Source organism: Stegostoma tigrinum, chromosome 25 (assembly GCF_030684315.1).
Source record: "Stegostoma tigrinum isolate sSteTig4 chromosome 25, sSteTig4.hap1, whole genome shotgun sequence".
Classification (NCBI taxonomy): Eukaryota; Metazoa; Chordata; class Chondrichthyes; order Orectolobiformes; family Stegostomatidae; genus Stegostoma; species Stegostoma tigrinum.
This window is the reverse complement of record NC_081378.1, coordinates 20760451-20785358: the sequence shown is the minus strand read 5'-3', so window position 1 is coordinate 20785358 and position 24908 is coordinate 20760451. Positions and strand designations below refer to the sequence as shown.

Below are 24908 nucleotides of genomic sequence, written 5' to 3'. Positions count from 1 at the left end.
GAATTTTTGCAGGAGGGTGGGTGGGGGGAGGTGTGTTCTAGGTAGCTGTGGGAGTCGGTGGGCTTGAAATGGACATCAGTTACAAGCTGGTTGCCTGAGATGGAGACTGAGAGGTCCAGGAAGGTGAGGGATGTGTTGGAGATGGCCCAGGTGAACTTGAGGTTGGGGTGGAAGGCGTTGGTGAAGTGGATGAACTGTTTGAGCTCCTCTGGGGAGCAAGAGGCGGCGCCGATACAGTCATCAATGTAATGGAGCAAGAGGTGGGGTTTGGAGCCTGTGTAGGTGCGGAAGAGGGACTGTTCCACGTAACCTACAAAGAGGCAGGCATAGCTGGGGCCCATGCGGGTGCCCATGGCCACCCCCTTTGTCTGTAGGAAGTGGGAGGAATCGAAAGAGAAGTTGTTGAGGGTGAGGACGAGTTCGGCTAGGCGGATGAGGTTGTCGGTGGAGGGGGACTGGTCGGGCCTGCGGGACAGGAAGTAGCGGAGGGCCTTGAGGCCATCTGCGTGTGGAATACAGGTGTATAGGGACTGGACATCCATGGTGAAAATGAGGTGTTGGGGGGGGGGCCAGGGAATTGGAATTTCTGGATGAGGTGGAGGGCGTGGGTGGTTTCACGGACGTAGGTAGGGAGTTCCTGGACCAAAGGGTAGCATCTGATGGAATTCATTTACTGGGACACTCATCCTTTCATTAATAAAGCAGGAATTGATCATTTATCTGTTCTAAGGTATCCGTTTATTACAACTGTCTCGGATGGGAACATGCAGCGTTCCTTTACTGAACGTCTGGCAGTTCTGTTCAAAAGTGCCATTGTATTTCACTGTGAGTCGGCTGTTAATTTTGCTTAGCTTTTGTCCACCACTTGCTAAGCAGGCATGGGCTAGTTAATGTGTTCAAGTACAGGTCACCTTACATCGCCAAGTACAGGTCACCTCGACACTGTTGTGCTGTCTCCTGCCCAGTATGGTATTGGAAGAGCAGAAGGGTAGAAAGCATCAGTGGGACAGCAGGGCTGCTATCAACTCGACTCACAGTAACAAACACATCACTCATCATGCAATTTTTATTCGTGGCTCAGAAACTAAGGCAATACAGTCATCATGGACTTTGACAACAACTACAAGCAGATAGGAGCACGAGATTGTCTCCCAGACAGGATCCATGGAGCAGCGATTGCTTCTTTCACGGTGAGCAAGGACACGGCAGTTTGTAGGAGCAAAGGAAGGAGAATTTCACATTGCAAAATTCATCGTTCCAAGGAAGTGAATTCGCTGCAAGAAAGAAAGAAAAGTTCAGTAAATTGGACAACTATTTGTATGATTGTTTCATTCTCTGTGTTTGGGAGTATCAAGGACTTTGTCTATTTCCTCATTGCTTTATTCAGGACATTTGTTGCAATCTTAAATTTACTGGGTCAGACACAACGAGAATAACAAAACCAAATGAATATTTTCTGTTGAAGGATCAACTGGATGTGTGATGTTTCCACTGTTCTCTGAAGGGATGAATGTTTGGCTTAAATATTGTAAGGGTTGACCCTGTATCTGGCTGATGTTCTGATTTTAAACAGACACAATGTATAGTGATTGCAATGAGGTCAATGAAGAAGACCTCAGAGAATAAGAGTTCACTGACTGGGGCTGTTATTCAGGATCAGTCAGGGAGTCCTGGCTGACAGGTAAGAACAGGAGTATCAGCCATCCTGTCCAGAGCTAATGGGAACTGCAGATGCTGGTGAATCCAAGATAACAAAATGTGGAGCTTGAAGAACACAGCAGGCCAAGCAGCATCTTAGGAGCACAAAAGCTGACCTTTCGGTCCGAAACCCTTCATCAGAAAAGCGGGATGGGGAGAGGGTGCTGAAATAAGGAGGGACAGATGGAGAGGCGGATCGAAGGTGGATAGAGGAGAAGATAGGCTTAGAGGAGACAAACAAGTTAAAGGGGCGGGGATGGAGCCTGTAGAGGTGAGTATAGGTGGGGAAGTAGGGAGGGGATAGGCCAGCCCGGGGAGGACGGAGAGGTCAAGAGAGCGGGATGAGGTTAGAAGGTAGGAAATGGAGGTATGGCTTGAGGTGGGAGGAGGTGATAGGTGAGAGGAAGAACAGGTTGGGGAGGCAGGGACAAGCTGTCCTGGCTTTGGGATGCAGTGGGGGGAGGGGAAGAACTGGGCTCATTTTGGGATGCAGTGGGGGAGGGGGAGATTTTGAAGCTTGTGAAATCCACATTGATACCATTGGGCTGCACAGTTCCCAAGCAGAACAAATATTGCTGTTTCTGCAACCTTCGGGTGGCATCATTGTGGCGCTGCAGGATGGACATGTCGTCTAAGCAGTGTGAGGGGGAGTTAAAATGGTTCGCGACTGGGAGGTACAGTTGTTTGTTGCGAACCGAGCGGAGGTGTTCTCTAAGGCGGTCCCCAAGCCTCAGCTTCACTTCCCCCCTGTAGAGGAAGCCACACCGGGCACAGCAGATGCAATATACCACATTGGCAGATGTGCACGTGAACATCTGCTTGATGTGGAAAGTCACCTGGGGCCTGGGATGTGGGTGAGGGATGAGGTGTGGGGGTGTGTGTAGCATTTCCTGCAGTTGCAGGGGGAAGGTGCTGGGTGTGGTGGGGTTGGATGGGAGTGTGGAGCGAACAAGGGAGTCCCAGAGAGAGTGGTCTCTCCGGAAGGCAGACAAGGGAGGGGATGGAAAAATGTCTTTGGTGGTGGGGTCGGAATGTCGATGGCGTAAGTGTCGGAGAATGATGTGTTGTATCCGGAGGTTGGCGGGGTGGTATGTGAGCACAAGGGGGATTCTCTTTTGGCAGCTCTTGGAGGGACAGGGTGTGAGGAGTGAGTTACCCGAAATAAGGGAGACATGGTCAAGGGCGGTCTCATCCACTGCGGTGGGGTGGGGTGGCGGGGGGGGTGGTGGCAGTCGTTGCGCTCCTTCGGAACAGCAAGGGAGCAGTCACATCATTGGGGGTTTTCTACAGACCCCCAAATAGCAGTAGGGAGATCGAAGAACTCATTGGCTGGCAGGTTGTTGAAAAGTGCAAACGTAGCAGCGTTGTTGTTATGGGTGACTTCAACTTTCCCAATTTGATTGGAACCTCCTTCGTGCAGCTGGTTTGGATGGAGCCGTTTTTTGTCAGGTGTGTTCAGGAGGGTTTCCTTACTCAGTATGTGGACAGGCTGACGAGGGGGGAAGCCATTTTGCATTTGGTGCTCAGCAATGAGCCAGGTGTCAGATCTCGTGGTGGGAGGACACTTTGACAACAGCGACCATAACAGCCTCACATTTATCGTAGCCATGGAAAGGGAAAGGAGCAGTTACCAGGGGAAGATATTTAACTGGGGAAAAGGAAAGTATGATGCTACCACGCAGGAGTTGGGAAGTACAGATTGGGAGCAATTGTTCCACAGAAAGGGCACAACAGACATGTGGAGGCTGTTTAAGGAGCAGTTATTGCGAGTGATGTATAAATTTGTTCCTCTGAGACAGGTAAGAAGGGGTAAGATTAAGGAGCCTTGGATTACGGGTACAGAGGTGCTTCTTGTCAAAAAGAAAAAGGCAGTGTGCGTAAGGTGGAGGAAGCAAGGGTCTAGCACAGCTTTACAGGATTACAGGCTTGCTCAGAAGGAGCTCGAAAGTGGACTGAGGAGGGCCAGGAGGGGGCACGAAAAAGGCTTGGCAGGAAGGATTAGGGAGAACCCGAAGGCATTTTACTCAACTGTGAGGAATAAGAGAATGATCAGGGAGAAGGTAGGGCCGATCAGGGATAGCATAGGGAACTTGTTCGTGGAGTCTGAGCAGATAGGGGAAGCCCTAAATGGCTTTTTTGCTTCGGTTTTCACGAAGGAAAGGGACCGAATTGTGAATGAGAACTTTGAGGAGCAGGAAAACAGCCTTGAACAGATCAAGATTGAGGAAGTTGATGTGCTGGAAATTTTGGCAAACATTAAGATTGATAAGTCCCCAGGGCCAGACCAGATTTATCCTAGGTTGCTCCGGGAAGCGAGAAAGGAGGTTGCTAAGCCACTGGTGAAGATCTTTGCTTCCTCACTCTCCATGGGAGTCGTACCAGAAGATTGGAGGGAGGCAAATGTTGTTCATCTTTTCAAGAAAAGGAATAGGGAAATCCCTGGAAATTACAGACCAGTCAGTCTTACGTCTGTGGTCAGCAAAGTTTTGGAAAGAATTCTGAGGGATAGGATTTATGACTATTTGAAAAAGCATAGCGTGATTAAAGGGAGTCAGCATGGCTTTGTGAGGGGCAGGTCATGCCTTACAATTCTTATTGAGTTCTTTGAGGAAGTCACGAGACAGGTTGACGAGGGTTGAGCAGTGGATGTGGTGTACATGGACTTCAGCAAGGCATTTGATAAGGTTCATAAGGCAGGCTCATTCATAAAGACAAGGGGTGTGGGATACAAGGTGATTTGGCTGTCTGGATTCAGAATTGGTTGGCTGACAGGAGGCAGACAGTGGTTGTAGATACTAAGTTTTCTGCCTGGAGGTCAGTGCTGAGTGGTATCCTGCAGGCCTCTGTTCTTGGGCCTCTGCTCTTTGTAGTTTTTATGAATGACTTGGATGAGGAGGTTGAGGGGTGGGTTCGTATGTTTGCACAAGGACACAAAGGTTGGAGGTGCCGTTGATAGTATCAAGGGCTATTACAGGCTTCAGCGAGACATTGACAGAATGCAGAGCTCGACTGAGAAATGGCAGATGGAGTTCAACCGAGATAAATGCGAAGTGATGCATTTTGGAAGGTCGAACTTACATGCTGAATACAGGATTAAAGGCAGGATTCTCGGCAGTGTGGAGGAGCAGCGGGATCTTGGTATTCAAGTGCATAGCTCCCTCAAAGTTGCCACCCAAGTGGATAAGATTGTTAAGAAAGCATATGGTGTTTAGGCTTTCATTAACAGGGGGATCGAGTTTAAGAGCCGCGAGGTTATGCTGCAGCTCTACAAAACCCTGGTGAGACCACACTTGGAATATTGTGTCCAGTTCTGGTCGCCCTATTATAGGAAAGATGTGGAGGCTTTGGAGAGGGTGCAAAGGAGGTTTACCAGGATGCTGCCTGGACTGGAGGGCTTGTCTTACGAGGAGAGGGTGACTGAGCTCGGACTTTTCTGTCTGGAGAGAAGGAGGAAGAGAGGTGACCTGATTGAGGTTTTCAAGGTAATGCGAGGCATTGATAGAGTCGATAGCCAGAGACTTTTTCCCAGGGCAGGATTGACTGCCACGAGGGGTCATAGTTTTAAGGTGTTAGGAGGAAGGTAGAGAGGAGACGTCAGAGGGAGGTTCTTCACCCAGAGAGTTGTGAGCGCATGGAATAGTTTACCAGTGGTAGTCATGGAAGCGGAGTCATTCGTGACATTTAAGCGACTGCTGGACATGCACATGGAGGGGAATGTAGGTTAGGTTATTTTTGGATAAGGATTATTCCACGGCACAACATCGCGGGCCGAAGGGCATGTACTGTGCTGTACTTTTCTATGTTCTATGTTCTAACGAGGGCATCTGGGATATGCAGGAGTGGAATGCCTCATTCTGGGAGCAGATGCAGTGGAGGCGAAGGAATTGGGAATAGGGGATGGAATTTTTGCAGGAAGGTGTGTGGGAGGAGGTGTATTCTAGGTCGCTGTGGGAGTCAGTGGGCTTGAAATGGACATTGGTTGCTAGTTGGTTGCCTGACATGGAGACAGAGAGGTCCAGGAAGGGGAGGGATGTGTTGGAGATGGTCCAGGTGAACTTGAGCTTGGGCTGGAAGGTGTTGGTGAAGTAGATGAACTGTTCGAGCTCCTCTCTGGAGCATGAGGTGACGCCGATACAGTCATCAATGCAACAGAGGAACAGGTGGGATTTAGGGCCAGTGTAGGTGCGAAAGAGGGCCTTTAGGCCATCTGCATGGGGAATGCAGGTGTACAGCGACTGGACGTCCATGGTGAAAATGAGGTGTTGGGGACCTGGGAATTGCAAGCTCTGGAGGAGGTGGAGGGCGTGGGTGGTGTCACGGACGTAGGTGGGGAGTTCCTGAACAGAGGGGGAGAAAATGGAGCCCAGATAGGTAGAGATGAGTTCAGTGGGGCAGGATCAGGTGGAGACAATGGGTCGACCAGGGCAGGCGGGTTTGCGGATTTTGGGAAGGAGATAGAAGCGGACCATGCGTGGATGGGGAACAATGAGGCTGGAAGCTGTGGATGGGAGGGCACCTGAGGTGATGAGGTTGTGGATGGTTTGGGAGATGATGGTTTGGTGCTCAGGGTTGGAGTCGTGCTCTCGGAGGCGGAAGGAGGAGGTGTCAGAGAGTTGGCGTCTGGCCTCATCAATGTAAAGGTCAACACACCATACTACAAATGCGCCTCCTCCATCTCCATCTCAGGCAACCACCTCGCAACCGATATCGACTTCAAGCCCACCGACTGCCACAGCTAGCTGGAATACTCCTCCTCCCACCCACCTTCCTGCAATAATTCCATCCCCTGTTCCCAATTCCTTTGTCTCCGCCGCATCTGCTCCCAGGTGAGGCATTCCATTCCCATACATCCCAGATGTCCTTGTTCTTCAAGGAGTGCAACTTCGCCCCCGCCACAGCAGTGGTCGAGAACGCCGTCGACTGCATCTCCCGCATTTCCCGTAACTCATCCCTCAGACCCTGTCCCCGCAATAACTGCCAAAAGAGAATCCACCTTGTCCTCACATACCATCCCACCAACCTCCAGACACAATGCATCATCCTCCGACACTTCCGCCATCTACAATCCAATTCCACCACCAAAGACATTTCTCCATCCCCAACTTTGTCCGCCTTCTGGAAAGACCACTCTCTCCGGGACTCCCTCATCCTCTCCAAACTCTCATCCAACCCAACCACACCCGGCACCATCCCCTGCAACCGCAGGAAGTGCTACACCTGCCCCCACACCTCCTCCCTCACCCACATCCCAGGCTCCAAGGTGACTTTCCACATCAAGCAGATGTTCACCTGTGCATCTTCCAATGTGGTATATTGCATCCACTGTACCCGGTGTGGCCTCCCCTCCATTGGGTAAACCAAGCGGAGGCTTGGGGACCGCTTTGCAGAACACGTACCCTCGGTTTGCAATATACAACTGCACATCCCAGTTGCGAACCATTTCCACTCCCCCTCACACTCCTTAGATGACATGTCCATCCTGGGCCTCCTGCAGCATCACAACGATGCCACCCGAAGATTGCAGGAACAGCAACTCATATTCCGCTTAAGATCCATGCAGCCCAATGGTATCAATGTGGACTTCACCAGCTTCAAAATCTCCCCTTCCCCCACCGCATCCCAAAACCAGCCCAGCTTATCCCTGCCTCCCCAACCTGTTCTTCCTCTCACCTATCTCCTCCTCCCACCGCGAGCCGCACCTACATTTCCTCCCTCCTAGCTTCATCCTGCCCCCTGTCCACCCTCCCTGGACTGCCCTATCACCTCCCTAATTCCCCACCTATACTCAGTTCTACAGACTCCATCTCTGCGCCTTTAACTTGTCTGTCTCCTCTCCACCTATCTTCTCCTCTATCCACCTTCGGTCCGCCTCCCCCTCTCTCCCTATTTATTTCAGCACCCTCTCGCCATCCCCCTTTTCTGATGAAGGGTCGAGACCCAAAACGTCAGCTTTTGTGCTCCGAAGATGCTGCTTGGCCTGCTGTGTTCATCCAGCCTCACACTTTGTTATCTCAACCATCCGTTCATTAAACCACACAAACACTGCAAGGAAGTACCTTCAAAGGACAGCCTGAACAGACTGGCTTGAGGTCAAGGTTCATTAAAACTGAAAGCTAAACCTTTTTGCTGAGAAAACAAGCATTTATGTCAGTGAGTGGAAGATGAACTACTGTGTTTGATGTTTGCCGATGGTCAAACTTATCAATCACTGAACACAGGACATCGCCAAGGTTTGATCACATGGGCTGGTTACAAGAACACCGCGTATAAGGAGATGTGCCCCAGGGTGACAGCGACCTAGCTCAGGAATAGGGGGTTGTCTGATCACCAGCTGGGGCAGGCTGAGGCCCAGCAGCTGATCACATGCTACAGCCTGATGTTGGACAGTCCATGTTATCTGGGTCACTTGTGATTGTAAGTACAAGGTCAAGCTGTGAAATCATCCTACTTTTGCTGCAATTTGTAGAGTACCTTGCTTCAACAAAGGGCAATTGGGTGTATCCTGTAGTTGATAACAATACAGCACAGAACAGGCCCTTCAGCCCTCAATAACCAAAGTCAGGCAGACAGACCAGAACAGATATGAACAAAAACTGACAAGAGTATCGTTTGTGAATAACCTGGGAGGCTTCCTGAATTTACTCTGGACTGAATTCCGCATCTGTTTTGCATGTGGACAGCACAGATTCTCCACAGGGATAAACAGTCTCCGTCCCTATGGAACAGGCATCAGACAACTGGAATAGTCAGTGGGATTTCAGTTTAGAACAATCTATTTGGATTATGTAGTTCTAAATAAAGGAGACAAATTCTGTAGAAAGGGGCAGGGATGTTTGGTGCATTTGGAAAATGAGGGCTGGATCTCACATGGTTGATCCTGTTCCTCAGCTGCAGCCTGTGTTGTGTCATGATCAGCTCAGTGTGTGCACCAGTTCAATGATCATGTCATTGTGGGTCCCACAGAGACGGACAATTGAGCAGAAGCAGAAAACTTTAATGAAAACGGAGGATGCTCTGTTCTCGACATCTCAGGACCCATCACTTTTAACAGGTTTAACTGCAAGGTGACTGCCAAAGGAGCTAGAAGTAAAGCCCTGACCAAATCTCTTCCAAACAGTTATTTACCAGGAAGTATATCTCTGAATGTCACCCTTCATATCATAAAGAAATACTTTAACTTACATAAAAAGGCATGCACACATTCTTCCCGTGAGTTGCGATCATTGGGTTCACCTTTAGCCCAAAACATAAAATCTGATGCAGATCCATCACTCCATAGAAAAGTGCCCTCCTGTTGAAATAACATTCAGATCTTTTCAAAAATATGTAATTTTCTCACCAGAAGTAATGTAATGCAATAACTCAGGCAACATTACCTTGTGGATGTCGCTCAAACCGATCCATGTTTCAGGATAACGGTGTTGGGATTTATGTACCATTTCTGCAAGAATGTTCATCTGCTCCATCCAGTGCAGGGAAGCAAGATGGCCCCCTACAGCCAAGTCTCGGCAATGCAGCTGGAGATTAAATTATAAAGGCAATTTGTCACTTGTTACGTTTTTGCATGAAATATTCGAACAAGACAATTGACTAGATTCACTGTAGAAACTCTTATTTTGCAGAATAGGTCAATAAAACTACAGACGCTTGCTGCATGTTTGCAAGGACCTGATATGGGCTGACTCCAAGCTTCAGTGAACAGTGCCACACGGAAGCTGATCATTTCAGAGCAGTCTCACTGTGGCTTCAAACCATCGATTGAAATGTCAGTAGCTTCTGTGCGACTCATATGGGGCTGGGATTGTGGTCGAATGTACACTCTGCTTCCTGTTCTCTGTAAGTTTTGTCTGTACACAGCTGTCAATACAGATGTGGTTAATCACTACAGGCCATGACACTGTGCAGCAAACACATCGACAGCAACAAATTTCTCATAATGACTGCCCCACAGCATACTGATACCTTGTTCATCTTAGATCGTTTTCTGAGAACATCATGCGGCTCGATAGAAACTTAGAATTTAACAACTTGTCGCAGTAGGGATTGTGGAGTTACACAATGAATGGGTCTGGTTCATGTTCAAATGAACAGACAATGGGTGATGGAGATGGGTGGAATCTTGTCAGGGTGAACAACATGGGATATGGAGAGAGATGTGGCAGAATGATGTGAGAGGTTCAGCAAGGCCAATCTCAACATCAGGAACAATTCTCTGCAACTTTGAAAAACTTTATCAGCAATGAGGTGAGATTCTCACGAGGTGGTGATAAGTTCCCTGTTGAGGAGGAATAATCTTTGTGAACTGCACATCTTGCCTCATTAATATGCAGCTTCCCTCCTACTCCCTGCCAGGAGCAAATGAGATGCTGAAAATTCAGAGAATGGAGAGCGACTACCAGACAACGTCAACTCACTACTTGCTCCATTAGGACCTTCACGATGGACACCAGGCTCAAATATCTCCTGGCATACTCCATGGGCACCCCGCCATATGCCCCCCACATCCACAGATACTGGCATCTGACATGTGCCAGCGTCCAAAATCCTTCATGGCACATCTCTATTCGACTTGCATTGTGTTACTGCCTTTCACCTCTGCACCTTGGCAGCACCCTGGTAAATATCACTGCGATGCTGCAGCAAAGACATTGTGTGCTCAGAGATACACACCAGCTGCTGGACTGCACCAGGCTGCACCTTCAGTCTGTTGGCTCTCAGTCTGAGTGATCACCTACTCAGCCTAACCAGGTGGAAAGATTGAACCATAGACAAGAGGCAGGAATAGGCAATTCAGTCCATTGAATATACTCTACCATTCAATTAAATCATGGATGATCATCCAACTCAATCATCATTCCTAATTTCTTACTGATCATACGAACTGCAGATGCTGGCCTGCTGTGTTCATATAGCTCCACCCCTTGTTATCTCCAATTTCTGGCTGCTCGCTTTGATCCGTGAAGCCTTAAGAACAGTTTTAACGGATATGAGCACAGCATCCCTGCCTTGTCCCTCAGTTACAGATCGCAGGCTTACAGTAACTCAGTATTGCCATGATGTTTGAGACAGACTCAAAGCTGGGAAGTTTGTCATGGTGTGATCAGTTCTCAACCAGGTCAAAGGAGGCAGCCTTCTCTCAGGGGGTCCCAGCACAGTAAGGCAAGGGCAGCCAGGGGCTTGGACATGGACAATTAACTGCTTGGAGCAGTCAGAGTCAGGAAGCTCAGAAGTGCGATATTGGGCATCCCGTAACCCGTCCTGACTCCCTCTGCCCTCGTGTGAGCTGTTGCTGTCTGTAATGAGAGAGGGTCAGCAACTAAAGGAGATGGAAGTGAGTGGCACAGCTGCTGCTTTTGTTGCAGGTCCCAAGGTTCTCTGAGCAAGTGAGTTGGTAGCACCTGAGGGTTTACAGGGCCAATGGTGTCAGGGGATGGGGTAGGTAACAGTGATTGAGAGAAAATATTACGTGACTGAGTGATGAGCCTTATTGTGAGATGGGTACAGGGTGGAGAATGACTGTGAGGTATTGGAGAGAAGACAGTGGCACTTACCTTGGCACGGTGAAGAAGACCATTGTCCTCTCTCCAACATTGCTGGGCATTCCTGCAATGGCAGGGAGATCGTGACCTTATTGCCAAGAGTGGGGCATGCTGAGAAGGTCTGGTTTCATAGTGTCCACTGCCAGTGCTGGGGGTAGTTGACTTACCAACGCTACACCATCCCACCACCAGGATCTCCAGTCCCTGTCTGCAAAGGGGTGGTGCCAAATTTCCCTTTTCTGCCGTGCCCCAGGGCAGCAGATCTCACTCAGCTTCAATGAGAGAAACCCTCTGTGAGACTCAACGGAACAGAACCTTAGTCAACAAACATAAGACACAGCCTGAGAGGTGGGATTGCAGATTGAAAATGAATGTGGAAATGAGAAGGAAGTTTATCCCTGAGGATAAGGCCCATTTCTATCATTGTGTTTAATTTGTGATTGTACTGTGCATTGTGGAGAATGTAACCTTCAGCTACACACAGCTTTAAAGTTGCTGCAATTGACAATTGCAAAACGTTAACATTCAATTCTGTCCAATAACAGGAGAAGGGCATGTTGCTCGTCTGTCAATCAGTCACTCAGAATAATGTGAGAGTCACTGAAGGAGTTTGAAGGTTAGCTAGAAAAGATGGGGAACATGGGATACAGACAGTAATAGAAGCCAACTCTGTTTCACCAGACCCCACAAGTGAACTCTGTTTTCGCCTTCACAGATGCTGCCAGACCTGCGGAGCTTTTCCAGCAACTTTGTTTTTGTGTCTATTTTAGCAAGACTGCAAACATATGCACTGCAGGAAGGCAGCTCAACTGCACAGAATCTGTGTCGGGGGACTCCACAAGAGGCGGATCACTCTGTGCTATTGGACCAAACTGAGGGAAAAGTTCAGGAACTAGCATGCAACCAAGAGTCTGATTCAGGGGAAATCTGGAGAATGAGGAAGTTGCTGACTCTGTGGTGGGGTTCAATAGGAGCCCATGAGCATGAGTACTTCAACTCAGCTGAGGACATTGGAATTGAAAAGCTCACAAACAGTGTTTGCTGGATGCAACTGAGTAAAATTGGTTTTGGGATGTGGTCAATCCCTAAGTAAGATGAGCTTGGGGTGATTTAGGTATCACTGAGAGCTGGGGTTACGCTGAAACTGAGTACTGGAGTGCAGGTTTGGAGCGTCAGGGAGCTTACACCACAGAAAGGAGGGGGATATCGACCAGAATGGGTGCACTCATTGACTGAGACGAAGGAGGGAAATAAGGTCACACCCCCTCCCCATTGCAATGCACAATGATAAATGAGAGTTTAAAAGTGAGCCCTAAGATATCCTGTACCATTGCTGTGAATTATCTAATTTTTTAGTTATCCTGGGAAAGGTCAGTTCAGACATTAATTTTTCTTTTATCAATACTTGAGCACATACCCATTATAAAATTTGGCTCAACTGTGGACAGGAAATGCAATGGGTGTACGGAGGTTTATTCTTTCAGATCATGGTTATGTACAACATATTTTCAACATTTCCAAAACTAATGCTAAAAATACGATATCATGGAAATCCTAACCACTAAGGCCCGAAATAAATCATTCCACTTTACTTCCCTGCTAGAATTCCAAGTGGAGGTACAGCATTTGAATGCAAATCCAAACATAGAACAGAACAGTATAGCACAGCAAACAGTCCTTCAGCCCACCATTCCTGTGATGAAAGTAATACCTGCATATGGACAGTTTCAGTCAATTCCCTGGCTGTTCACATGTCTGTCTAAATAGCTCTAACGTGTATCTTCAACCATTAGATTGTAGCAATCTAGCTGCCAGCTGCCGTCTGTATAAAAAAAACCTGCCTCATACATGTCCTTTAAACTTTTCCCCATCACCCTAAACCTCTGCCTCCTAATATTTGACATTTTCGCCCTGAGAGAAAGATTCTAACCATCCATAGAACATAGAACATAGAACATAGAACATTACAGCACAGTACAGGCCCTTCTGCCCTCGATGTTGTGCCGACCTTCTTACCAATCTCAAGCCCATCTAACCCTCACTATTCCATGTACGTCCATATGCTTATCCAATGATGACTTAAACGTACCTAAAGTTGGCGAATCTACTACTGTTGCAGGCAAAGCGTTCCATTCCCTTACTACTCTCTGAGTAAAGAAACTACCTCTGACATCTGACCCATATCTTTCACCTCTCAATTTAAAGCTATGCCCCCTCGTGCTCGCCGTCACCATCCTAGAAAAAAGGCTCTCCCTATCCACCCTATCTAACCCTCTGATTATTTTATAGGTGTCAATTAAGTCACCTCTCAACATTCTTCTCTCTAATGAAAACCGCCTCAAGTCCCTCAGCCTTTCCATGTAAGACCTTCCCTCCATACCAGGCAACATCCTAGTAAATCTCCTCTGCACCCTTTCCAAAGCTTCCACATCCACCTTATAATGCGGTGACCAAAACTGTACACAATACTCCAAGTGTGGCTGCACCAGAGTTTTGTACAGCTTCACCATAACCTCTTGGTTCCGGAACTCGATCCCTCTATTAATAAAAGCAAAAACACTGTATGCCTTCTTAACAACCCTGTCAACCTGGGTGGCAACTTTCAAGGATCTGAGTACATGGACACCAGGATCTCTCTGCTCATCTACACTGCTAAGAATCTTACCATTCGCCCAGTACATGCCTTCTGGTTACTCCTACCAAAGTGCATCACCTCACACTTGTCTGCATTAAACTCCATTTGCCACCTCTCAGCCCAGCTTTGCAGCTTATCTATGTCTCTCTGCAACGTACAGCATCCTTTGTCACTATCCACAACTCCACCGGCCTTCGTGTCGTCTGCAAATTTACTAACCCATCCTTCTACGCCCTCATCCAGGTCATTTATAAAAATGACAAACAGCAGTGGACCCAAAACCGACCCTTGCGGTACACCACTAGTAACTGGTCTCCAGGATGAACATTTCCCATCAACTACCACCCTCTGTCTTCTTTCAGAAGCCAATTTCCGATCCATGCCTCTCTAGTTTATGTCTGAGGTTGCCTCTGAGCCCCCGATGTTCGAGTGAAAACAATCCAAGTTTGTCTCATCTCTCCTGATAGCCAAAACACTCCACTGCAGCAACATCCCGATAAACCTCTTTTACACTCTTTACAGAGCCACCCCTGGCTTTCTATGGTATGGCAACCAGAACTGGACCCAATTTGTGAATTGTGGCCAAACTAATGTTTTATTCAGCGATAATAGGAACTGCAGATGCTGGAGAATCTGAATTAACAAGGTGTAGATTTGGATGAACACAGCAGGCCAAGCAGAATCAGAGGAGCAGGAAGGCTGACGTTTCAGGCCTAGACCCTTTATAGGCCCAAAACTTCAGCCTTCCTGCTCCTTTGATGCTGCTTGGCCTAATATTTTATTCAGCTGCACAGTGACTTGACAACTTTTGTCCTCAATGTGCCTACTGATAAGGGTACCCATACTGTACATCATCTTTACCGCCTTCTCCACTCGTCATAGAATCATAAAGCATGGGAACAGATGCCTCAGTCCAATTTATTCATGGAGACCAGACATCCCAATCTGACCGAGTCACATTTGTCAGCATATTCATCTAGACCCTTCCTATTCATAGACCCATCCAGATGCCTTTTAAAAGTTGTAATTGTACTCACATCCAATGCTTCCTGTAGCAGCTTGTTCCACACATGCACCATTCTCTTTGGTGAAAACCTTACCCCGCAGGTCCTTTTTCCATCTTTCACCTCTCACCTTAAACTTCTAGTTTTGGACACCCCACCCTGGGCATAAAGAGCTTCAGCATTCACCCTATCCATGCCCCTCATGATTTGACAACCACTATGCAGTCACCCCTCAGGCGATGAGTAAAAGCGCCAGGCTATTAAACACTTGCTGTAACACAAACCCTCCAGTCATCCGAGAAAATCCTTTCTGCACCCGCTTAAGCTTACCAACGCCCTTCCTACAGAACTGTGACCAGAATCGTGTTGCCATGTTCAGTGAAACCTGGGCTTGTGATGGAAAATAAAAATACAGGGGCAGACGAAGAATTAAATCATACAGTGATCAGTAGGATGATATACTGAATTATGGAATGTTACAATAATCAATGGAATGTTGTACCTTAATAGAATGAGGTGCTTGAGCACAGGCCAAGGGAGTGTAGAACAATGGTAGTATAACTGGGCTAGCTATTAACGGCAGCTGAATTGGGTTAATTAAAGCATGCAACATAGAAGTAAGGACTAGCATGATGCCATGGGGTCAACCCGAGGTGAAGGACCATTGTGGCAGATGTAGTAATAAATAATCACTATCTTATAGGTTAAGTTTGAAGTAGAAGAGACCATTGTGGCAGATGTCGTAATAAATAATCATTATCTTAGTTTGAAATAGAAAAAGCCATAGTGGCAGAAACAGAAAGATAACATAAACTAACAGCACTGACTTGTGCCTCAGTGTACAACGGTAACCCCTACTGACACCATTGGGCATGCTGATAACTTTGAAGAAAGTACGATAACTTCAAGGTATATAGAATAACGGACCCCGGGATTCGGGGGCAATCAAGAATTCTCTTTCTGGTTGTCACGGCTTTTATTGGGAAATAAAAGATTAATTTCTTGAAGAATTCTCCGCGTCTCCTGGTAAACCTCTACAACACTTGCATCCTAAGATTCTTCTGTATGCCAATATTTATCATGGGCATGCCATGTACTGGATGTGAGTTTGCTCGCTGAGCTGGAAGGTTAGTTTTCAGACGTTTCGTCACCATTCTAGGTAACATCATCAGTGAGCCTCCGATGAAGCACTGGTGTTATGTCCCGCTTTCTATTTATCTGGTTAGGTTTCCTTAGGTTGGTGATGTCATTTCCTGCATTGGTGATGTCATTTCCTGTTCTTTTTCTCAGGGGATGGTAGATAGGCTCCAAGTCAATGTGTTTGTTGATGGAATTCCGGTTGGAATGCCATGCTTCTAGGAATTCTCGTGCATGTCTCTGTTTGGCTTGTCCTAGGATGGATGTGTTGTCCCAATCAAAGTGGTGTCCTTCCTTATCTGTATGTAAGGATACAAGTGATAGTGGGTCACGTCGTTTTGAGGCTAGTTGATGTTCATGTATCCTGGTGGCTAGCTTTCTGCCTGTTTGTCCAATGTATGTATACTTACCTCTTGCATTTGGCCTCCCAAAACGCATCACCTCACACTTGTCCAGATTACACATCTTACGTCATTTCTCTGCCCATATTTCCAACTGATCTTTATTGTGCTGTACTCTTGGACAGCCTTTCTCACTATCCACAATGCCAACAAGTTTTGTGTCATCTGCAAGTTTACCAATCATTTCACCAACATGTTCATCCCAAATAATACATGGAATTTGTCTATATAACAACACAACAGAGGGCTCAGTACTAATCCTTGCAAAACGCCCCTCCACCACTACACCTTACCTTCTGCGGCCAAGCCAATTCTATATCCAACTTACCAGCACATTGTGAATTCCAAGTGATTTAATATTCTGGACCGCAACCTCCCATGAAGGGATTTTGTCAAATGCTTCAGTAAACTCCAAGTACACAATGTCCACTGCCCCACCCTGATCAGGCATCTCGGTCAATTGCTCAATAAACACAATCACCATTGAGAGACATGACCTCTCCTGCGCAAACCCATGTTGATTGTTTCTAATAAGTCCAATCTGTTCCGAGTGTGAGTAAAAACCAAAGATGGTGAATGTGTTATGTGTGGTAATATATGCAAAACTGTAGTCCAACTGGAAGGTAGAAAATTAATTGAGCACGCAGATATGATGGAGCAAGTGAAAGGCCTGAGGAAGCCACTCGATATAAATTCCCAGTCAACAAGCCAAACCCAATATTAGGGATGTGTTTAGGGCTTTTGAAAAGATCTGAATGCACAACTGATTGGCTGTCGATTTTTAATCATATCTGGGCTATTAAAACTTGATTCATATTAAACAATTTTTATTTATAGCAAAATTATTGGCAAAATCCTATATGTTTAGCAGAATCAATGTCACAACTCATTTCCGCCACCATTTAATTCAAAATATTATGGTCTTCATGTTACCCCAGGTAATGTAACACATGGCTTCAGAAATGTCCAGATATGGACAGAAAGCTTCTTTCATTCTGTGTTCAGTCATTTCAGAAACACTGAGCAACAAATCCTAATAACTTACAAGAGAGATTCCAAACACTTACCTCAGCCTCAATCCAAGTCTTTTTCTCAGAAACAAACTTGTAGCAATAACCAAAATAAGCAATGCCACCTGAACAATTTCCATTGCCCAGTGGACTATGTTTCTCATCGCTCCAATCCAAATGTGTCGAATTCTGCACAGGCAGACGATCAGCTGCAGATTAAAACAAGCTGCAATAATCACACCTATCACAGTTTATTTCCGTCCCAGAAGGCTAAAAACAGATAGGGTTTGCCTCAATGTGGGACTTTTCACCTGACTGCAATAACCTTCTTCACACACTCTTATGTTTCTTTACGTGGAAATATAGAGAATGTATTGCTCAGAGATATGCTGTTTAGCCCAAGTAGTCAGTGACAATGTTTACTTCCCACAGGAGTGTCTGATTTTTCTGGCCAGTTCCTCCATTTACTACCATCAGATCACTTCATTCCCTTCTACTGGCCTACTTTCCCCTCAATGGGACTATAAAATCTGCCTCTAACAGACCATATAATGGCAACTCTCACAGTCTCAGTTCTCTGGAGGAGGTCATTTCCCAGGAATTCCTCAATGGACTTGTTGATGACGAGCAATCCCTCTAAAATGTCATCAAGTTGACTCCAAATTTGCACCCTTCTTTTGATTTCATGTTTAATCTCAGGAGAGCGTGACGAAAGAGGGAATGAACAGGAATGTGGCGCCAGGCTAAGAGAGACAGCTGGGTTGGGTATTTCCATCTGCACTGGGCACATTCAGCCAGGAGGGGGAGAGGCAGTATGTCAGATGGGATAGTGAAGGAAGCTGTGCCCATATGGGGAGTGGACGGAGAGTGAATGGGAAATGTATAGACTCTCAAACATATGTCAATGGTTCGGTCATTGCTCATTTGAGGAGATTCCTCAGGTGCCACCTCTGTCAGTTTTCTCTAATTCACACAACAGGAGATCAATTACCCCTTCAGTTCACAGCACTAACCTGTCCTCATACACTATGTTAGGATGACCCTACCTGCTACATCACTGACGATCAACGTAGTCAACACCAATCCCAGCAGCAGCATCATGTCCGCAGTGAAGTTCCTTTCCCCTCACCTGAAACACAACAAAAACAATTCACCGTCAGTGTCAAGGTTTCACAGTTAAGGTGGGTCTCTCCTGCTCCTGTTCTTACCTCAATCGCTCCGTCTGTCTGTCTCTCCCTGTTGTCTGATGTGATGAGGTGTTAAGTCTTACTGTAAATATGTACAGCAGACGGCGAGGAGGCAACGAACCGTTGAAATCAGATCCAACAGGTTTGAGAATTAATGATGTCCAAATTCCTGCTGACCAATCAGAGACTGACTACTCAGCACAGGAAGGATTGGAAACCATGAGAATGTTCCTGGAGTTACACATTAAATTGTACAACATAGCATTGGAAGAGCTCAGTGAGAAATGAAACTGTACTCATGGTTCCTGGCATGTGTAATCAGGCTGGGAGAGAATGTATTTCTCAGATTGGAAATTAATAAATGATATCAATGAGAATATTTACAATGTACTCTCCATTATATAGCATTAAACAGATCAAAATAAATGAATAATTATCGCATAGATATGTGAAGTATTTTACGATTTGATCTGGTTAAGAAGATTGTTTTGCCCAGATCCCAGTTGTATCTGTCCTCCATGTCTCTCCCTGTTGGAAGGTTTCCTTCACCCAAAAGCAGCAAAGTGATTGAATCTCTTTATAATGGACACGGTCCATTCAGAATCACTGGTAGCTTTGAAAAATTAACACAACTGATGTTTGTTCAGGAGTGAGAGTGAGGAACAGGGAGATAATGAATCTTGTGAATGTTGACACTAATTCATGTCCGTGTGTCAATGGAACTTTGTGGAAGAACTCTTTACTTACAGTTTGATCTGTACAGACATTCCCTCAAGACCCTGTCTGGAGATGTATTCTGTCTGACTAATCACTGGACAGGTCCTGAAAGAGGAGGGTTGCTGGGAGTGAATACGCTCGATTAGATTGAGTGAAGTTCAGGTAAATTGCTGCTTAATTTGGAAGGTGTGTCTGGGGCCTTGCACAGTGATGGGGCAGGAGGTAAAGAGCAAGAATGGCACCTTCTCCAATTGTAAGGAAAGGTTTCATTGAGGGGTGTGTGGGAAATGATGGGAATGGAGGAGAATGGACCAGGCTGTTGCAGATGGAATGGTCACTGCAAAATGCTGATAAGGCAGGGGAGGGCAATATGTGTCTGTTGGTGCCATTCTGCTGGAGGAGATACAAATGGCAGCTTGTGGTTCTTTGCATGTGGAGGCTGCTGGCGAGTGAGAACTGGGGGTCTCTATCGTTGCTATGAGCGTGAATAGAAGGAGCAAGGGCAAAAGTGTCTGCGAGGGTTCGAACATGGATAACAGGGAATCCCGGGTTGAGGAAAAATGTGGACGTTTTCAAGGCCCTCCTTGGAAGAAGCAGCATCACATGAAAAACAGGTAGAATGGGATGGAGTCCTTACAGAATGCAGGGTGTGAGGTTGTAAAGTGCGGCTAACAGGTGCCAGTGCATTTGCAGTGGATATTGGTGACTTGTGTTCCCCCAGAAATGGAAGAAGAGGTGTCGAGTAATGGAAAGGAGGAGTTGACGTTAGACCAGGTGTAGGTTAGAGCTGCATGGAAAATGGAAATGAAAATGTATCAATATTTCCAATTGGGAATGAGAGAAGGAAGGAGCACAAATCATGTGATTGATAGGTTGAAGAAAGAGTTGTGAGGAGACCCGGTAGTTCTGAACAGGGCATGTCCCATTTGGCACACAAAGAAACATGTATGTGCAGATGACACAGAGGACGACACGGAGCCAACAGAGGGATATAGACAGGTTATGTCGGTGGTGATAAACTTGGCAGATGGAGTATAACGTTGGAAATGAGACAGTATGCAATTTGCAGGAAGAATCAGGAGCTAACTACTATATAAATTGTAAAAGACTGCAGGAAGCTGCAACATTAATGGGTTTGGGGACATCTTGCATTGTCACACCAAGTGACAATCCAAGCTCAGCATAATGTGGAGAGGTGCATGATTTCTGGATATAAGTATTATTTTTCTTCTGTTTTGATCTTGAACTGTTGGCCTGTGGGTTTCAGCCTGATTTTCCGAAGGTGGTTAACAACATCAGCTTTTCCAGAAGTATGATTTTAAACCAGTCTGTGTCACCTGAACTGTTAATGGAAATTTCCTTATGCGTTGGCTGTTTTACAATTGGAGAGGGAAAAAATCCAAATCCATCTCCTCGCTGCCTCTCTATCAGTAAAAGACCGTGATATTAATTTAAAGAAGAAACTATGGAATGTCGGGCCAGATTCAGTTCTGTGATCTGATTCGTTCAGGAACCCATCAGCTGGAATGTTAACAAATGGAAATGTCGAACAGCGTTTAACAAGGGAGGTTTTATAACAAGTTGTACTTGTCCAATCCTCTCAGTACAATGCCCCAGTCATAGGGTCAAGGGTGAATCTGCCTTTTGTTACTCTTTGATCTTGCAATGATTGACTCTATTCTGGTGATTGGTTGGTTTCAACACCACCACCATTGCTGAGCTCCAGCTTCGATGGCCCTTTTTGAAAACTCCATCAGAACCCTGATCTCTTTCCCACTCGGTATACTTTATCTGAGTTGACCTTATAAGGATGATATTTCCTGGGTAATACATCGCCTACTTTTCTAAAAATCCATTCGTAGCCTGTGGGCATCATGAGCTGTGCCAGCTATTATTGCCCATTCATAGTTGGCATTGAGAGAGTGGTTGGGAGCTGCCTTCTTGAAATGCATCTGTCCGTTTGCTGCAGTTACATTGACAATTCTGTTATGGAGGGTGCTCGAGGTTACTGTCCCCTTGACACTGAAGGGACAGTTATACATTTCTAAAGTAAATTGGTGACTGGCTCGTAGAACCACTTGCAGGTGGTGGTGTTGCTTTGTTTCTGCTGGTCTTGTCCTTCTAGATTTATTGGTTGAATGCTTGGAAGAAGGTCCCTGATAATACTTGGTGAATTTCGACATTGCACGTTAGAACATAGAACATAGAACAGTACAGCACAGAACAGGCCCTTCAGCCCACAATGTTGTGCCGACCATTGATCCTCATGGATGCACCCTCAAATTTCTGTGACCATGTCTGTGACGTTGTCGATGGTATGACCTGCCGCTGCTGAATTTCAATGATCAACTTCACTGAACCGAGTCAGAATCTCATTCATTTCATCTGTTGATCTGTTCCTTTCTCTGGGATTCATGTCCTGTTAAATATAGTTCAGTCACACATGCATCAACTAACCAAAGTTAAACTGCACACATCTTGTTAGGAGTCATGCAGTCTGTCCAGGTTCCATCACATGCCAGTTTGTGTCGGCTGTCCAAGAACCATCTGTCCAAAGCCAAGCATCAATCTGTCGGAGAGAAGGAAAATCATTCTTTTAAATTCAGAATGCTGTCGCATTAAACAATTAGCAAGGTTATAATATGATCTGAATAGTTAAAAATTGTTCCCTAAAGTCAATTATAAATCATCACTGGCTGCAGCAGACAGAGAGCTGGGGCCTGTCGCATGTCCATTCTGTAGAGGGCTGGAACTCCAGAAGGTTTATTATCTACTGGAAAACTACTCATGCAGGAGGAGCTCCCAATTACGAGAGCCTGATGTAACACAGTTTAGATTAGCTAACGTCACTACTGTGGACACAGGAATATGGAGATTCTGTGGCTGACACATTTCAGAAGTTGGTAGCTCCACAGTGACAGAGAGTTGACAGGTAGAGGGAATGAATGATCACGAGATTGACCAGAAGGAACTGCCTCCTGGAGCCAAGTGTCCAGGAAACCTCCCCACTCTCTGATACAACACATAGTCTCAAGCCCAGATGCCAAATCACCAACTGATATCCCAATGTTTCCCCACCTGAAACATAAACTGCAGATGTGTTCACTGTCAATTTCCCAAGAGTCACCCATTCCCATTGTTTCTTACTTTGTTGGAATTCCTTCATGTCACTCTAAGTTGAACGCTTCCTTGAAGTCATGGTTCATAATTCTCAGCTCACCTCCGCGGCTTAGCTTTATTTATCTATGTTTCACCCACAGCTGCAGTGGGGACAGGTGCCAAGCGGAACATCTGGCATTGGCAGAACTCAAACTGAACAACAGGAAGCAGGTTATACCTTTGCAAGTGCCAATTGGTGGCAGTGTTCATAACCAGTTGCATCACTTGCCTGATGATCGAGTGAAGACTGATTGGAGTGTATTTGACGGATTTGGATCTGTCCTGCTTCTTCTGGGTAGGACATACCTGGGCAATTATCCACATTGTTGTGTGGAGATAAGTGTTGTGGCTGTACTCAATGTTTTAATGGCATGTGGAGTGGATAGCATTAGTTGAAGACTGACATCTATGATTTTAGAGAGAGCATAAGCAGATCAAGTTGTATGCTTCCTGACCTCCCTTATCTTTCCATCTTAAAAGTAGAATATTTTGGATATTCTGTTCCCCAGGTCAGTCACCCTGTCGCCGTATCTCTGTAATAACACACCCAATGGAGTTTTGTTCCAAATTTCACCATGTTCGTGACACAATTGACAAATTTATTGAAGAAAAGTGAAATATTTCAATGGAATGCCCAATGTTGGAGCGCCGTTGACAACATGATGTCTGTGCTGACAACGACAGCAGTTTAAGCAGCACCACTTGATGTGAATCGATGCAAACTGGCTTTTGATACCAGTCAGTGTGGGTGCTGTTTTAGCACAAGAAGACAAGATGAGGATCAAATGACCTGTCAGTTAACTTTCTCATAAAATTAAATGTGTGTCCATTGAAAGTTTCACTGACAGGCACTGATTCTTGTGCTGATTGTATAGAAATTCTATGCTTACATATCTAGGAACACTGCAGAAACTCTGACTTGTAAGAGGTATCATTGATCTGTATATTTTGAGAGATTTCATAACACTAATTAATACTGTTTGATTGGATTTTAATGTTACAGACAAACTATTTAAGAATCATTCACGAGGCCAGCAAAAACAAAGTTATAGCAGTCAGTTTGTGAGGAGCAAACACAAAGGAGACTAAACGGTGTTGATATATCCGAATTCAAAGGCATTAACAACTTTTGTTATAGCTGTATAAATCATGTCTACTAAACCATTACCCCAGTAATTCTTGGTTATAATATGCACTGCAGATTTCCATGTACTAGCCAGCCCATATTACCAAGTCGTTTATCTTCTCCCTCTAGCTGGAGTAGCTCCAAGTATCAGTCAAAGATTGGATAGACCTCTTCCGTTAACGTAAAATGTTACTTCCCTGAAGAATTTTCCTGTCTCTAATGCAACCAGGTACTTATCCCAAGTTTTTATTCAACATGTATGTAATCTTTACCCCACCAATAAAACTAACAAACGCTATGCAGTGTATGTAAGCAACCTTTAACCTACTAATAAAACTAACGGTGCTGTGCCCAGATCCGCGCCACCTTGAATGAATGAATGAATGAAACTGACAGCACTACTAAAACAGGTGTGACCATGAAACTGAATGAATGAATGTATGAATGATAGTAAATAGAACCCACAGATGGACGCAACCATGAAACTAACTAAACAAGCGATAGTAAATAAAATCCACAGACAATCAAAACTGTTGGGAACTCAGACTTTTATTTAAGAAAAACAAGGTGCCTTATTCTAACTCTAAAATTCTAACATTGAAAATGACTAGACTAACACCGATTGAAACATGCAAGGTCAAATAAGACAGACACTCTAATCTCATTAATACAACCATTAAAACTCAACAATAACCGTAAACATTTAGCATGTTTAAACCATCTCCGATGTCCTGCAAAGCAGTTTGTGTACAATATTTATTGCTTAACGCTCAAGTGTTTCAATGTTAATACATACTTGTATACTGTTTAAAATGGCTGCTTTGGAGCTATGATTTTGGGATTCTATTTCGCATTACATCGTGTTGCTGTGAATGTGCAATAAAAAGGCTATTTTCACCACTCACTGACCCTGGTCCACTGCTTCTTTGAATGGGGTCTCACAGTGTGATCAAAATGGACTTGTGTAGAATATGGTCACAACCATCAATGTGTGTTTCGTGTAAATTATTACTGAATACATAATACAGAAACAAAGTTGTTTCGGTACCTTTTGTTAGGCAATAAAATAACTCTTAAGAGGAGAAATGTGGGTGCTGTATATTGTGTATAGAGATGTAGATTTCAAGAGAGAGGGAGATGGATGTCAGTCAGTGCAATGAAGTGAGAAAGTCATTTGGAAATGCGTCATTGGAAAGAGCGTATGTGACTGCAGTTCAGTGCCTATTGGGAGCTCCTATCATGCTAATAGACATAATCTTTACACAACTGAGTCATAGAAAGAGGCAACACATACA

At 45.5% G+C, this 24908-nt stretch overlaps 1 protein-coding gene across 1 annotated transcript; it reads right to left on the bottom strand.

Moving 5' to 3' along the window:
- Positions 1–1158: 1158 nt before the first annotated feature.
- LOC132210969 (C-type lectin-like) lies at positions 1159–18525 on the bottom strand. Its single transcript, XM_059654765.1, has 5 exons — positions 18471–18525; positions 17482–17633; positions 9075–9215; positions 8881–8989; positions 1159–1274 (listed from the first exon to the last, which is right to left on the bottom strand). The coding sequence occupies exons 1-5, from the start codon at positions 18523–18525 to the stop codon at positions 1186–1188; spliced, it is 546 nt and encodes a 181-aa protein (XP_059510748.1). The 3' UTR covers positions 1159–1185.
- Positions 18526–24908: the final 6383 nt, after the last annotated feature.